Source organism: Anabrus simplex, chromosome 8 (assembly GCF_040414725.1).
Source record: "Anabrus simplex isolate iqAnaSimp1 chromosome 8, ASM4041472v1, whole genome shotgun sequence".
Lineage (NCBI taxonomy): Eukaryota > Metazoa > Arthropoda > Insecta > Orthoptera > Tettigoniidae > Anabrus > Anabrus simplex.
In genome coordinates this window covers 86,654,396-86,669,056 of record NC_090272.1, presented here as the reverse complement: position 1 = coordinate 86,669,056, position 14,661 = coordinate 86,654,396, and the positions used below count along the sequence as shown (strand labels likewise).

The following is a 14,661-nucleotide window of genomic DNA, read 5'->3' as shown; positions in this document are numbered from 1 at the left end:
ATAGCGACACAGCACTTTGCTAATGTGCCAAAAGGCCCAAATTATTGTCCTCACGGGAACCCTTTGATATTCCGGGATGACACATAACCTACGGGATGTTGCCCGGAATATTTTCTTTCAAATTGTGAAAGAAATGTCAAAATCGGTCCTGTAATTTCTGAAATTACCCGTTATATATGCACAAACTCACAGCTTCTCTTTATTATATTAGTATAGAAGTATAGTTAATGCGAACCTGTGGACACGACCGTGTTGGACATATAATTGCGAGTGGTAATTTTATGAAATATGGCCCTCAGGTGTCGAATTACCTTCATTTTAATATCCAAGTGGAGGTCCTTGAGAATTTGCTCGGAATGTTTGCGCGCGTCAGATTACTGTTGAGTTAATGTGTAGCATTACGAAAGCGTCCTTGTTTTTGGCTAACTTGTTTGATATATACTGAATATTACCCTTTGCTGATATTCTACTCCTCCCCCAAATTATTATTTTGCTTTATTTATTTGTGAAGGTAGGCCTCGTCCAAGCATTGCTAATATGTCCGTAGAATTATTAACTGAATAGAGAAAGAAAAAAACAAAACAGGAGAATCTGTCCAGAGCTACAGTTTTTAAATAATTGGGTCTGTTGGCAACTTTATTTTTGATGAGAACTGTTGTAGTTCCAAGTGCTTGTTTGAAATTAACAATATAATAGAGCGAGAAGACCGTAAATGTCACCCACACTGGTTTGCATTCGGATTCAAGATCTACTTTTCTTTTTATCAGTATAATATCTTTGTTACTAAATACCATTTGAAGTGTTGTTCACACACGCTTTCAACTTCCAACAAGATCATAAAAGTCGATTATGAAGCCATCTGAAGCTCCAAATCATACACTGTAGTCAGTGGCGGCTCGTGAAAAAATCGTCCTACGTGCTACAAAAAACAAGCTAAATACGCTGTTTTAAATCTGCATATTGCCATGATGAACAACGCATACTTCAAACTTGGTACTACTACTACTACTACTACTACTACTACTACTACTACTACTTCTTTTCTCACAATTTATAACTCAGAACAAACAAAAACAACATTAATTTGGAAGCAGATGAATTCTTCGACAACTGTCTACGAGATAAATAATTCATTCGAGAAATATTGTTTTTACTAACCTAATGGCGCAACTTACATCAGTGCAAATGGAATCGTGGGAATATAGATCCCCACTAAGAACACTAATTTAATTTCACTTTATATACACTGCAGTTAATAAATAATTTGATAAATCTTCGTATAAACTTTAGCACTAACACAATGACAGAAAAAACACGCACCAGTAATATAACTGCGAGATTAAAAACCGCACGAAGCAACTGAAAGAGCTGCCAACTGATTCATTGAGACCTCCCCTATTACCAGAGTAAATGTCCGGCTCCATGGCTAAATGGTTAGCGCGCTGGCCTTTGGTCACAGGGATCCCTGGTTCGATTCCCGGCAGGGTCTGGAATTTTAACCATCATTGGGTGTACGTGTTGTCGTCATCATCATTTCATCCTCATCACGACTCGCAGGTCGCCTACGGGAGTCAAATCAAAAGATCTGCATCTGGCGAGTCGAACATGTCCTCGGATACTTCCGGCACTAAAAGCCATACGCTATTTCATTTCACCAGAGTAAATTACATTGTAATGCGGGATAACCTTTAGGGTCAGTCAAAGATTCTTTGACTCACCTACGAATTCCTTATTTTTGACACAAAAGGAAGATGGATATTTTAATAAGCATGTGTGAGATAGATTGCCTCCACTTACGCTTTACTTTCGAACCCAGACGATGCTACTCTCTAGTGGCAGATTCGCTTACTACGTTCAACATAAGCACGGCCGACTGGATCTCTCACTGCGCTCCGGGTAGCAGGAGACATCGAGTAATTCTACCCCCTTGCGGGAGAGGAAGTAACTATAAACGGGATCAGTGAAAGTTGATCCCGGTTTACGGTATACTCCGCCGGCTAGGGGGAGTGTTGCAAGCTTGGCTGCGCCTGCGTATTGCTTCCTTCAGGCTACAGGCAAGGGCTCACTTCACATGAGCACGAGCCTTGTTCCCCGGGAGAACGGCGCTAGGTGTTCGACAGATCTCGTCCTGATTTGCACAAAACACAAATTCATATCGTACTCAAAACAACGAAAAGGCACCAGGATAATTGTACTGTACATAAATAATATTCCTTACAGTTCCAAGCTACGTGCTGGAGCCCGGTAGCACGTATTGACCGGCCGCCACTGACTGTAGTACCATTTATAGATTAGTGAGATCTCTTCGGTGGCACACTATATTTATTGCATATGTATGCGAGTTCATTTATGGTTTAGTATGCAGTTTAGCTCCATTTACACAGAATACATTTCTGTGAAAGTCTCGAATGGGTTTTAGTAGGTTTATTTGTTTACATGGACCAAGCGAATTGGCTGCGTGGTAAGCGCAGAGTAGCTGTAAGCTTGCATTCGGGAAGTGGTGGGTTCGAATTCCACCATTGGTAACCCTGGACAGAGTTTTCTATGTTTCTCATTTTCACACCAGGAAAATAACGCTCGAGCTGTACTTTAAGGCTACGACCTCTTCCTTCCCAGCTCATTCCCTTCCCTGTCCCATCGTTGCCGAAAACCTGAGTTAATGCGACGTTACGCCACTTGCAAAAGAATAAAAATACGTTGACAAGTAATGGGAAAATGCAAAACCCTTATTTTCCTCCTATTATTTCCTTAAAAATCCCTATTCTTTACAGTCCTCGTTAGTAACCAGGTATAGTTCCGTCTTAGGATGGGTGTTTCTGAAATAGTAATAGACCGTTTGCCCGTTTTGAACACTGAAAGCTAAATATTGGTACTGAGCCATATATATATATATATATATATAAAAAATAAGAGTTTTGTCTGTACATTGCTCAGAATTTGAAAAGAATGGTATTTCTGTATCGGTCATGTCGATAGTAACAAGGAAATGCAGTTTTTTACTTTTCCGTAATTTATGTATGTATGTATGTATGTATGTACGTGCATCACGAGAAAACGACTGAAGAGAATTTAATGAAAATCGGTATGTGAAGTCGGGGGATGAGCCACTACAATCTAGGCTATAAATAATTTTACTCACGCTGTAACGGTTCAAATCCCGTTACAAGATGATATCTGTATTTTTATTATTTTTATCTTTATTATTATTATTATTATTATTATTATTATTATTATTATGTCAGTATTATTATGTTATCTGTGATATTGTTACTATTATTGTAATTATCAGTCTTATTCAATTAGATTTTGCAATGCCTGTTGCTTGCAAGATTGTACTTAGATGTATGCATATATACGTATGTGTAGAATAACACTCAATACCTGTACAGTGAGAATTGTTGTATATATCAGAGATTGGATGTGACGTTGGTACATTGTGCAAGATTGGTGGCGTTTCTGCCAAGTCATTGCCACGCCATGGCTACGTCATCGTATGTAGTTAGCACTGCGCTCACTTTCTTTGAGAAACCCAACGAGCCGGCGGCGGTTTCACAACTGTGTGTAATATTTGCCGCGTTGTGGGAGTATGTCATTGTTATTTCTGGAGATTGCGTAGGTGTGTCAACCAGTGGTTATAAATACGAGGACCAGCGCCTTATAGCCGGGAGTCTACCGGAAGGAGAGGCCTCAGTCGGTCATAAGTCATTAGTTAAACGGAAGCTGAACAGTGAAGTAGTCTACTAGATGAAGAGGCCTCAGTCGGTCAGTCAACGAGTGTGAACGAGAGATGGAGAAGACTCAGTGAGCCATTAATCTTTGGTCATTGAGAGAGTGAGGCCAAAAGTTGGTCCGTCACTTAGTGGAAGACATGGACGCAAGGGCTTACCATGGAGTCAGAGAGGGCAACCCTGGACCTGCCAAGAGGTAATACCATATTGACTTACAAAGAAGTCAGATGATATGGAGAAGGATGTATCACCAAGTTAGGCGTGACACATCTACAGTAAACACCAGATCAAAGGAATACGTCGTAATTACACTAAAAGTGTTGAAGGTACAGTCAAGTGAATCGGTGAGGGAAATACTTCGTATAAATTGTTAAATGTCCGGTCAAGAAGAATTCAAATTCATGCCTAGTTTCTTTCAGTTGCAATGTCATAATTTCATATTCTCATCTGTTTTATCGCAACAAGACACTATTTTTTGATATATTATTTAAAGAGAATATATATTGTTCTATCAAACGAATTCATAGTTTTATTTCAATGAAAGTAAAATATCTTAACCTCAAAATTAATGGGGAAACCGAACGCCAATCTCCTTTTCCCAGAACTTATATGGTATGTTGTCAAAAGTAAGCTTATTACCCCACACCCTAGAGATAGTCAAGAGTCTCATTGTATTATTGCTGCACTGAGTGGCAGCTGGCGCCCTTCAAATAACGTATGTGTAAGTAAGCAGGTAACAAGTAAGTGTGAGTACAAGGTCCGACGAGTGTGTATTTTATTTAATGAATATAAATTTTCATAATTTCCATTTTAAATGCAGATATTCAGATTTTTCAAGTTAAATGCAGATTTATATAATATGTTTATAAATTTAGTCAGCGACTCAGGAACATGTTCTCAACGCTGAGTGAAATGGTAGTTTAGGGGAAGGTCTAAAATTGAATTCTCAAATGTTTATATTATTAGTGGTCCTATCAATAAATACTACATAACTAAAGTTATATAGAATTAAGTTTTCGATCATTTATATCTTACATTGTGTGCGTACCGGCTTTGATAACACAGATATTCATGAATTTGTATTTTTGTTGCCAAGTCCATATCAAAACCGAGCCACGAAAAAATGGGTTAACATAATTTAATGAAAGTCGGTATATAGAGTCGGGAAATAAGAAACTACAGTGTAAGTTATAAACAATTTTATTTGGCCTGTATGGAATTGTAGTTTAGGGGAAGGCGCCTAAAATTTAATTTTTAAATGCCTGTGTTATCGGTCCTATCGAAAAGTTACATAACAAAAGTTATAGAGAATACCATTTCTGGCCATTTATGTTTTATTCAATTTTACCGTACCGACTATTATAAGAGTGGTATTTCAGAGTCGGAATAAAACTAAATGTGAAGGCCTACAATATTGAAAGTGCATAACATTGATCAACAATAACATTATATTGACCATTGTTTGTGGTGATGTTCTTTGTCTCTTATGCTGCCGCTCAACTCCGATAGATGGGATTACTGCTGCGTACCGTGTTTAACTGCATGACTGAATATTGGCGGGAAATAGCTGGGGAGTTAGAAAACTTTCTTCTTTAGCATGTCATTCGCCTGCTTCATACATTTTCTGATACCGTACTGCTGGTACGTAACTCACTGGTTCATCATAGTGTTCCAGTTATTCGATCCCTACTCTGACGCGCTGTTTTGAATGAGCAGTGTGCACTCTTAAGGCAGAGGCTCATATAATAGTAGTAGTAGTAGTAGTAGTAGTAGTAGTAGTAGTAGTAGACACCGAGCTCGAAAGCTGCAGTCGCTTAAGTGCGGCCGGTATCCAGTAATCGGGAGATAGTGGGTTCGAGTCCCACTGTCTGCAGCCCTGAAGATGGTTTTCCGTGGTTTCCCATTTTCACACCAGGCAAATGTCGGGGATGTACCTTAATTAAGGCCACGGCCGCTTCCTTCCAATTCCTAGGCCTTTCCTATACCATCGTCGCCATAAGACCTATCTGTGTCGGTGCGACGTAAAACAAATACCAAAATAGTAGTAGTAGTAGTAGTAGTATGACCTGGTCTAGAATTACAATTTAGGCATATTCCAAATTATAGCACCACAATTCCCTAAATAACTCAAATTTCAACCCTGAAAAGGGCCGTTTCTTAAAAAGAGCTTCTTCCTCTTAACTTTTATTAAATTTTACATTCATTTTATTCAAAATTAGTAGTGAAGAGGGGGTTTCTCCTCTGGCTTGAAGGAAAAAATTGTCTTCAAGTCAGATAGCTTTTTCCGCCGCCAGTATAGTGAATTGAGATGTTCCGATTCATCGGGAACTCCTAGGAAACAGATTAGTAAAAGGGCATAGTTTCTGCCCTGGGACTCTCCACTATTCGAACCCCCTACGAAGAAAGACTAAGTGTGTTCACAGATCACGGCTGTCTGCGGCCTGGTCATTCCAGCTCTGGAACTTTGGACTGTTAGATCGGCAGCGTAGTACTGTTCGTTAAAAAAAAACAAAAAAAAACCGGGCGAGTTGGCCGTGCGCGTAGAGGCGCGCGGCTGTGAGCTTGCATTCGGGAGATAGTAGGTTCGAATCCCACTATCGGCAGCCCTGAAAATGGTTTTCCGTGGTTTCCCATTTTCACACCTGGCAAATGCTGGGGCTGTACCTTAATTAAGGCCACGGTCGCTTCCTTCCAACTCCTAGGCCTTTCCTATCTCATCGTCGCCATAAGACCTATCTGTGTCAGTGCGACGTAAAGCCCCTAGCAAAAAAAAGTGAAAAAAATGTGTAGTTTTTCATTTGACCGAGTATTTCATGTGAAATAATTGCTTTTACTCGCGCCATTCCTACTAACGTCATTGTAATGACCTAAGTTTATTTCAGCTGGGAAAACAACTAAGACAATCTTTCTGAGGATGTAAAAAGGCAAGTGGAGAGTGAGTGTTTGCCATTATAATGCAATTCCCCATCCTGATTGGGATTGATGGGCCTACCATTACATTGAAAATTCCCTAACGCAGTCTTCATATGAGAAAAGACGTTTGGTGATTTATCCGTCGCGTTTCCAGGGTAACGTTAACAGTCTTGCTCACATCGTGTACTCTACCTAACCTGCAGTTCTGTATACAATGTAGAATTCCGTAGCGAAGCACGGGTACATCAGTTAGTATTGTATAAATTGTTTCTCGTGCCCTAAAACAACCTTGCAGAAGCAATGAATTACATTAGTAATTACAAGTAGTTGCAGATCGCATCCATCTATAGTGTACGAGAGAAATCGCCGCATTGGTTCTGTAATTTACCTACAATCAGTCTTTAGTTATCTGGAGTATAACGTATCCTAATAAACTATATTTAACCATACATTATTTAATATATATTGTTGTGCCCTCAGTATTCAACCTGCATTCTCTGTTTTCTTCTCGCTTTCCGAGACTCGGCAGTCACGGTATCCCAGCCGAATCGGTCATTTCGTACATACTCTTAAGGGTCCTGTTGTCACCTTTCCTGTCGGACCTTCATTGGCCATCTCTTGTTCTTTTCCTTCGCTGACAGTGTTCGCTTCAGGTGACCTCTCCTTTCATAGCCCATTCCTTCTTTTCCTCTGATCCTGTCATTTTTCAGTTATGTTACAAGAATTTTTAATTTAATTGTCCGGTCCCTTAAACTGCCACCTCTAAACCTCGGTGAGTAAACTGGGTTTCCATAGAATCTTCCATTCGTTAACATAGTGCCTTTTATTGGTTTGAAACTTATTAACTTAGGTTGAACCAACGTGCTCTTGCTCTACTTGTGCTTCTTCCATGGAAGATGGCTGAGTCGCATCAACTGTATATACTTGCATTCCATACCATGAGGAATTTTACTTTTTTCCGCGCTAAAAAGTGCAGGGAAAATGACACTTCTCAAGACAGCCGACGGTGAGGTTCGAACTATTAACTTTCTCTTTATACGTTCAGTACGATTTCCTTCTTGACATTGTTCCCTTACCTTCCCATTATCAGTCATTTTGCTAATTTGCTTTCTGAAAAGCTGTAGATCACAATTGGAAACTCTGTGGTGGATGACCTAGGTGTTAGGCCCCTTTTAACAACAAGCAACAACTGGAAACTCATTAGGTTTTTTTTTTTAATAGACCTTGGTTAGATTTCTCCCAATGTACTCTCGTCACGTGGAAATACTTAACTTTATTTACTGCTACAACTTTTCTAACCTTTCGCGCAAACTCAAGGCCTACCAGTTATAATTACTACCGTAGCTGATGTAATATGCTAATGAAATCAGTCAGGAAGGAATGGTGCCACATATGATTATTCGAGCGAACGAGATAGTTGTTTTTCATGTGAGGAAGGGTATGTCCGGGTCCATGGCTGAGCGGTCGGAGTCTTGACCTTTAGTCTACGGGTTCGATTCCCGGCCGGATCGACACTTTTTTTAAATCGTAAACGCCCAATTTCCTTGGTTCTGCGATTGAACGTTTGTGCTGTCTCCAGCATCACTTAAACTCTCACACACTACCCTCTACCATTCTATAAAAAATAACACGCAATTTGCTATGCTCGGCAGACGCCGCGCGCCCATGTCGTAGGGTCTGCCTTACAGGGGCTGTACTAGCGTGTCAGCATCCACAGGAAGAAGAAAATTGTAGGGCCTAAGGCACTTGCGACGTCGAAGTCCGCGGCCTTCTTTAGGGTTATTGAGTATGAAGCCTGTCCGAAAACTGTGGGTATGTGTGCAGTTTTAAAACTGGGACTAGTATTGGTAAGGAAGCGCCAGCTCCATGGCGAACGGGTAGAGAGCGTGGGTTCGATTCCCTGCCAATTCGGAATTGAGGGCTGGAGTGGGGTTCATTCAGCCGTGTGAGACCAACTGAGGAGCTGCCTGATTAGACCAAGGCCTCTCAAACTCCGAAAATCTCACGCATCCAAACCCGGTGCAAACCGAGGCGCAGAGGTTCTGTGCACAGTGAATAGGTCCGACTCGGCTCTGTTCGCACCAGCGTTTTGTCTTGGGGCGACTAGGCTCAACTCTGCTCGGGTGATAGAGCGCTGCAGAGCAAGTGTGGAAGGGGGAGACAGGCGGAGCGAGCGAGACGGGCATAGGGAAAGAGAGGGACAGCGCTATTGCTCAAAATCGAGGAGTGGGGGTCTGCAGTCTGGTCAACCTAGCCAAATGGTCGTTTGCACCTTGCGCAGCGCGATGCACCGGTGCATGCACTCTGAGATGCCTTGGATTAGACAGATAGATGACTCCCGGTCACTAGAGCCATGCAGTGTGGCAGACGATGTCGTCACTCTGACGGGCACGTTGCACTCCGAAATTTTCAAGATATCTGGCCGAACAACAGTCGTTTTGGTGAGGAAAGGCCGTTAATGGGCTGTACGTGGCACGGGTTTGTTGTGTTTGATAGGAAGCTATCATGGGTTTTGTGTTAGGCACCATTCTGATACTAGGTTGAAACCCAAGTGAAAAACCACTGAGAAAACACGGACATGAAATTAATGAAATTGAGTAAGCAGGTGAAAGGAATTGGCTGTGGCGTAGGATTAAGACCTGTCCCAGCATTTGCCTGGAAGTAAAATAGCCGTAGCCGTAGCGTGTTAACAAGCGCTGCCACTCCGCTCGGTAAGTAATAATAATAATAATAATAATAATAATAATATATGGATTCAGCTACCTGGTGCACCATTTAGGCGACCATCCTTGATAGGTGAAAACATTGACCTACCTCCAGTTCTCGATTAGCGCACGTCCGACGAAGGAAACATGTTTACCGGCCAACCCAGGCCAGTATGTGCGCTATGGAAGTTACGACGCAATATTTTCAGGAAGACTGATATCCCTATCCCTACCCTTCAAATCAGACTGAAAGGCGCTGTGTTTCCAGTGGTCTCATTCCTGATCCTAGCAACGAAGTGCGCTCCGTAGAAGCGATTGCGATCGTGGTAACTGAAAATATTATTTATCCCATTTGTAGAAAGGATTCTGCTTTCGGATGAGAGGTTATTCATCATTTTCAGCACGGAAGTCTGATTCTGATTTGACTGCGTAGCGGAGATACACTATTGTCAAGTTCCCGACGGTCCATCTATGAATCTGATTTCATCGCTTTGTGCAAAACGGGCTAAGCTCAACGTTACATTTGATTATATTTCCCTAAATTAATCTGTGTAGACTTATTTTCTATCTTCTGTTGCATATACATAGACTATAGGTTAGCATTGTGACATCGTGCTTGTATATTAAATCAGGACATCTCTCAAGATTTGCGTAGAAACTGGCAGTATGTCAGATATATGTGTGTGTGTGGGGGAGGGCATCCGAATTCATTACTAAGGTTCGGATGCCGAGGAAAAGTCATATTTCTTTCCTGAGAAATCTGAAAAATAACCGTTACCATCCGACTAGAGTAGATACAGTCACATTTGACTCCCGTAGGCGACCTGCGCGTCGTGATGAGGATGAAATGATGAAGACGAAGCATACACCCAGCCCCCGTGCCAGCGAAATTAACCAGTGATGGTTACATTTCCCGACCCTGCCGGAAATCGAACCCGACATTACTTTTCGTTTCAAAAAATTGAATTGGCTGGATTTGAGTCACAGCCGCCTTGGTACGAAATTATTGTAGCGACGGTGTCATTCGGGATGTGAAGAATAGATGCTTACCTTGCGGTAGCAGATCTGTCTTGTAGAGAAGCTTAGAGTTGGTCCCAACCGGAGAAGACCCTCAATTTCATTGTTTTAATAACATTGAGGTGATTTTTGTGAAATGGCTGCCAGGTCGTATTTCCACGGCACATTGCATGTTCTGGTTTAGTTCGAGTTGACAAATTTTCAAACAAATTAAAGAGTGTGGTCAAATGTAAGTATAGTATCGTCGGTTAGCTTTGAATATTCTCTGTTCTGAAAACGTCCAAAATTTGTTTGGAATGTTAAAACTGCTCTGCTTCATTCAGTCCATACGAGATGCCTAAAAGTCTAGTCAAGACGACATTTTTTTTTTTTTTTTTTTTTTTTTTGCTAGGGGCTTTACGTCGCGACATATTTTATTTTATAAGAAGAGTACTGTATAGGAAATGAAGTAAAGTCATCTCGTTTGAAAACATAAACAATTGCAATGTTAATTTCTTGTTCACTCGGTGAATACTGGTAAATGTGTATACAGTATTTCAGAGCGTTTTTCTGTTGCTAAAACTAGTTGCAAACAGACTGCTGCTCTATGATGGTTGTTTTCCTTGGAGTTACAATAGAGGACGTAGAATCAACACGAATAATCTCATCATCTTTGTTGCCTGTTGTTTAAAGGGGCCCAACATCTAGGTCATAGGTCCTCATAATCTTTAATGGTAGTTTACTCGACGAGAAGTCTTGAGTTTTCGATCCGAGTACCTCTGTTATCGTCACTAGGATGAATGTTGCATACAGACTCTTATTGGTAATTATTATTTTAAGGGGAAGTACAACTAGGTAAGCATCCCATTGGTCCTTAAGCTTATTTTAAATTAGTTACAGAACTGGATCGAGCCTAGAACCTCTTAGAAAGCAAACTGCACTTGACTATGGACTCATGGTCTTGTTTTTAGTATGTCACTTGCCAGGCGTGATGAATACGGGACACTGCCCTCATCTGTCCTGTTCGTATTTTATTTTATATTTTTCTCGGTACATTTACCATAACCTCGTTACCTCGGTGGATTAGTGATAGTGTGTCCTACTCGTGATCCCAAATTAGCGGGTTTAATTGCGGCTGAGCACGGTCAGAAATCTGGGCATATTGGCGCACTCACTGTCACCTAGATGGCACCTCTTCAGAAGGTCGGTACCACGGTTGCTGATATTATTATTATTATTATTATTATTATTATATTATTATTATTATTATTATTATTATTGTAGCCTGATACTACTGATCATTGAAGGGAAACGTAGTTGCGGGTGGAGAAGAAATACAAAACCTTCGACAATACTTAGACATCCACGATACTGTACGGCAACCATAATAGGATAAACGAAAAATAGGAAAAAGATACTCAGTCATCGGCGCGAACTTTCTGTGAGAAGGCGGCATAGCAAGAAAACACTGAATTTACCCCATTCATGCATTTTTGTGGTAAAATGTTCTGATGATTGTGATCTTGATGCTTACGCCGTTTAACAATATTCAACCTGTATTCATGTATACTGTTCAGTTTCATTGTAATCATTTCTCAGTGACCACGATACAATTTCTCTGACGGGGAAAGATTTCGGAGATGGTTTTTCGCGAGCTGTAGAAATTCCAACTGTAATAGTACAGTACAAAGGACGTTTGCCTTTTCCCTGTTCTGGAACATATTGACGGAAGAACGTGGTTTCTTGGAACAGAACCAATGCCAGTCCTGTAGCTTCGCGTTGCTGCCGATGGCACCGGGTCGGTCGAAGTGCGAACGCACCGCCGCCTATTAATACTCCAGCTTTGTCAGTGTACGGTAGAAAGCGCAGGACCGTGTGTTGGCTGGCCCCACTTTCTTAGACCAATTACTGCAACCTTACTGCCTGTGCTTGTCACGCCAGTGTGGCGAATTTTACGTAGACCGGGACTGACGAATAGAGATCTGTAAGAAGTGTTTTTCGTTTTTTACACTGTCGGTGACATCATCCTGACTCGAGTTGTTCATGGTGTATTTAAAATGTTTGAAAAGGAACCAAAGTATAAAAGGTAAGTAGATTACTTCTGTCAGTGTCTCAGTTTTCGAATTGTATGTGCAGATATTTCATTACGATATAGGTTACGGTACACAAACCGGCTATCTCCAGTTCACTCGTAGGCGCCGTCATTATGCTATTAAATATGTTCATTAGGGTACAGGGATGGTATTAGACTGCGGGGAGAAGGGGGGATTATTTTTGTGGTACAGTTTGTATATGTATTTAATATTGGTTTCTAACTCCGAGAACTGAAAATCGTGTAAAGAGGTGTGTCATTTTCGTACCTTCTTTAAAATTCACGATTGAATACCTAAATCACTCTAGAGACTTTAAATTTTCTCCATATTGATTATTTTTTTGGTATTAGAATGAGGGATTTGACTCCCATCCCAAAATATGACATTCCGTCCTACCTAGTGTCCCAATTTTCACCTGTAAATATATATTTAATATGTTTCAGCTGTTACAAGCACTTCAAAAAGTCCATTAAAGAAGGAAGGTATTGCTATTTGCTCATCTAACAAAAGGACGTCATTGAGGTTTTAAATGGGCCATGTGACTGAGGTCATTACAGAATATGAATAACACTTGAATGTTGTATTGTTGAATAGCTGCCAAAATATATCTGTGGTTCGAGGTCAAATCCAGTTGTATACCATCATGGTGCTGATTGGAACTGAACCAAGACAATAATACAGAACATTCTTCCTTAAATTTAATTTCTAACCCAATGTTTCCGAACTTTTTTGTTTTCGTGAAACCTATTAATGTTAACTAAACCATGGGGAAACCTGTCTACCTGACACATACTTTAGCATAGGCAAAATACACAATAATGTTATATGGTATGCGAGCCAAATTGCAGTTAACATATATTTTTTCAATACATTTTGGGGTATTTTTAAAATATTATTTATAAGAAAAATATTCATTTTAATTTGAAATTTTAAAAAAATCTGTGAATAATAGAAACAGTATATATGAAAGCACTTAAGACATAGAAATATACATACTGCCTCTCCAAAGCTCACTCTCGGTTTCAAAGAACAGTTCTTCAAATGAATAATTCCGTTGACACTAATAGTTCAGCGTGATATTTCGGATTCTCTTGTAACAATTTTATTATTGGCCGCAACTTTGATAGGCAGACACGAATTTGTTCCTCGATGAATAAAATCATATTTGTTACTAGATTTAATGAACGCCAAACACGAAAACGTTTGTTTACAAGCAAGTTGCGGAGAATTGGAGCTATATGTTTAAAGCTTCCTGCGAGATTGCAGGACTCTCCTTTTTTCACCAGTGGCAGCAAGTCCACATAGCGAATCAACAACAAAGTTCGTCGGCACTATTTTGCGTCCACTGCAGAAAGATAACTGTTCCGGTTGTTGCGAAAAAGTACTTAATATCACTTTCGTGTAGGAAGATTACCTTGATCTATAAACATTCATATGAGAATTTATAGTTGAGCTTCAGGTAGTATAGTGACAGGCATGCACACATACAACATATGGTGGTGGTATAGTGTATGGGTTTTTTGCCATGCTTGATAGAAACTACTGGAAACTGACGAGGTCAAGCCCTAACGATAAGATAAACGTACCGTATGCTGTGTTGTACTGGGAATAACACCCCGACTGCCTAAAGAAGACTGTTTTTTAAGCCAAAAATCTCTATTTAGAAAACTTGTTCATGAAGGAAGTACGGAGGAAAGTACTGGTCTTTCGCCGCCTCCGTGAACTATCTTTAGTAGTTTATTATTATTATTATTATTATTATTATTATTATTATTATTGTAGCTCCATTTTGCGTTGTTTATTGTACAGTTTGACATTCTCTGCTATTGGAATGGTATCTCTCTCCCATTTAAATTGGCTGATTATATATTATTTTATCTCTTAAAATAACGAGTCATCACATAATTTATTATTTATTTATTTAATTATTTAATTAATTACAAGACTCTCCCAAGTACTGAGTCTGGCCTGGTGGACAGAGTATACTAAAAAACCACTGCTACATAAAATAAAACCGTTTTAGAATTAAATAAACCTACACAATTATTATAAAACTGAATTATTCATGACCACTTGTCCCAGTTCATACAAGTAGTTCCTGAGGATGGGTATGGAACGCCTCAGGATACCCATTGCAGCGTCCTTTATTAGACTATCTTCGCCAAACTGTCGGCTAATGCAACCTTGAGAAAACCAACGTTGCGTGCCAGGCAGGGATAGCTGTTC

At 40.2% G+C, this 14,661-nt stretch overlaps 1 protein-coding gene across 8 annotated transcripts in view; it reads left to right on the top strand.

Moving 5' to 3' along the window:
* The window catches only part of LOC136878816 (phosphatidylcholine:ceramide cholinephosphotransferase 2), a 724,489-nt gene that overhangs the window by 614,430 nt on the left and 95,398 nt on the right, over positions 1-14,661 (top strand). The window contains exon 1 of one of the 8 annotated variants that reach the window (XM_067152314.2): positions 12,211-12,428. The exons of the other annotated variants lie outside the window; for them this stretch is intronic. Within the exon in view, the coding sequence (XP_067008415.2) occupies positions 12,400-12,428 (29 nt within the window). The 5' untranslated portion in view covers positions 12,211-12,399. Of the gene's footprint in view, positions 1-12,210; positions 12,429-14,661 lie in introns of those variants that run through there. 8 annotated transcript variants of the gene reach the window in all.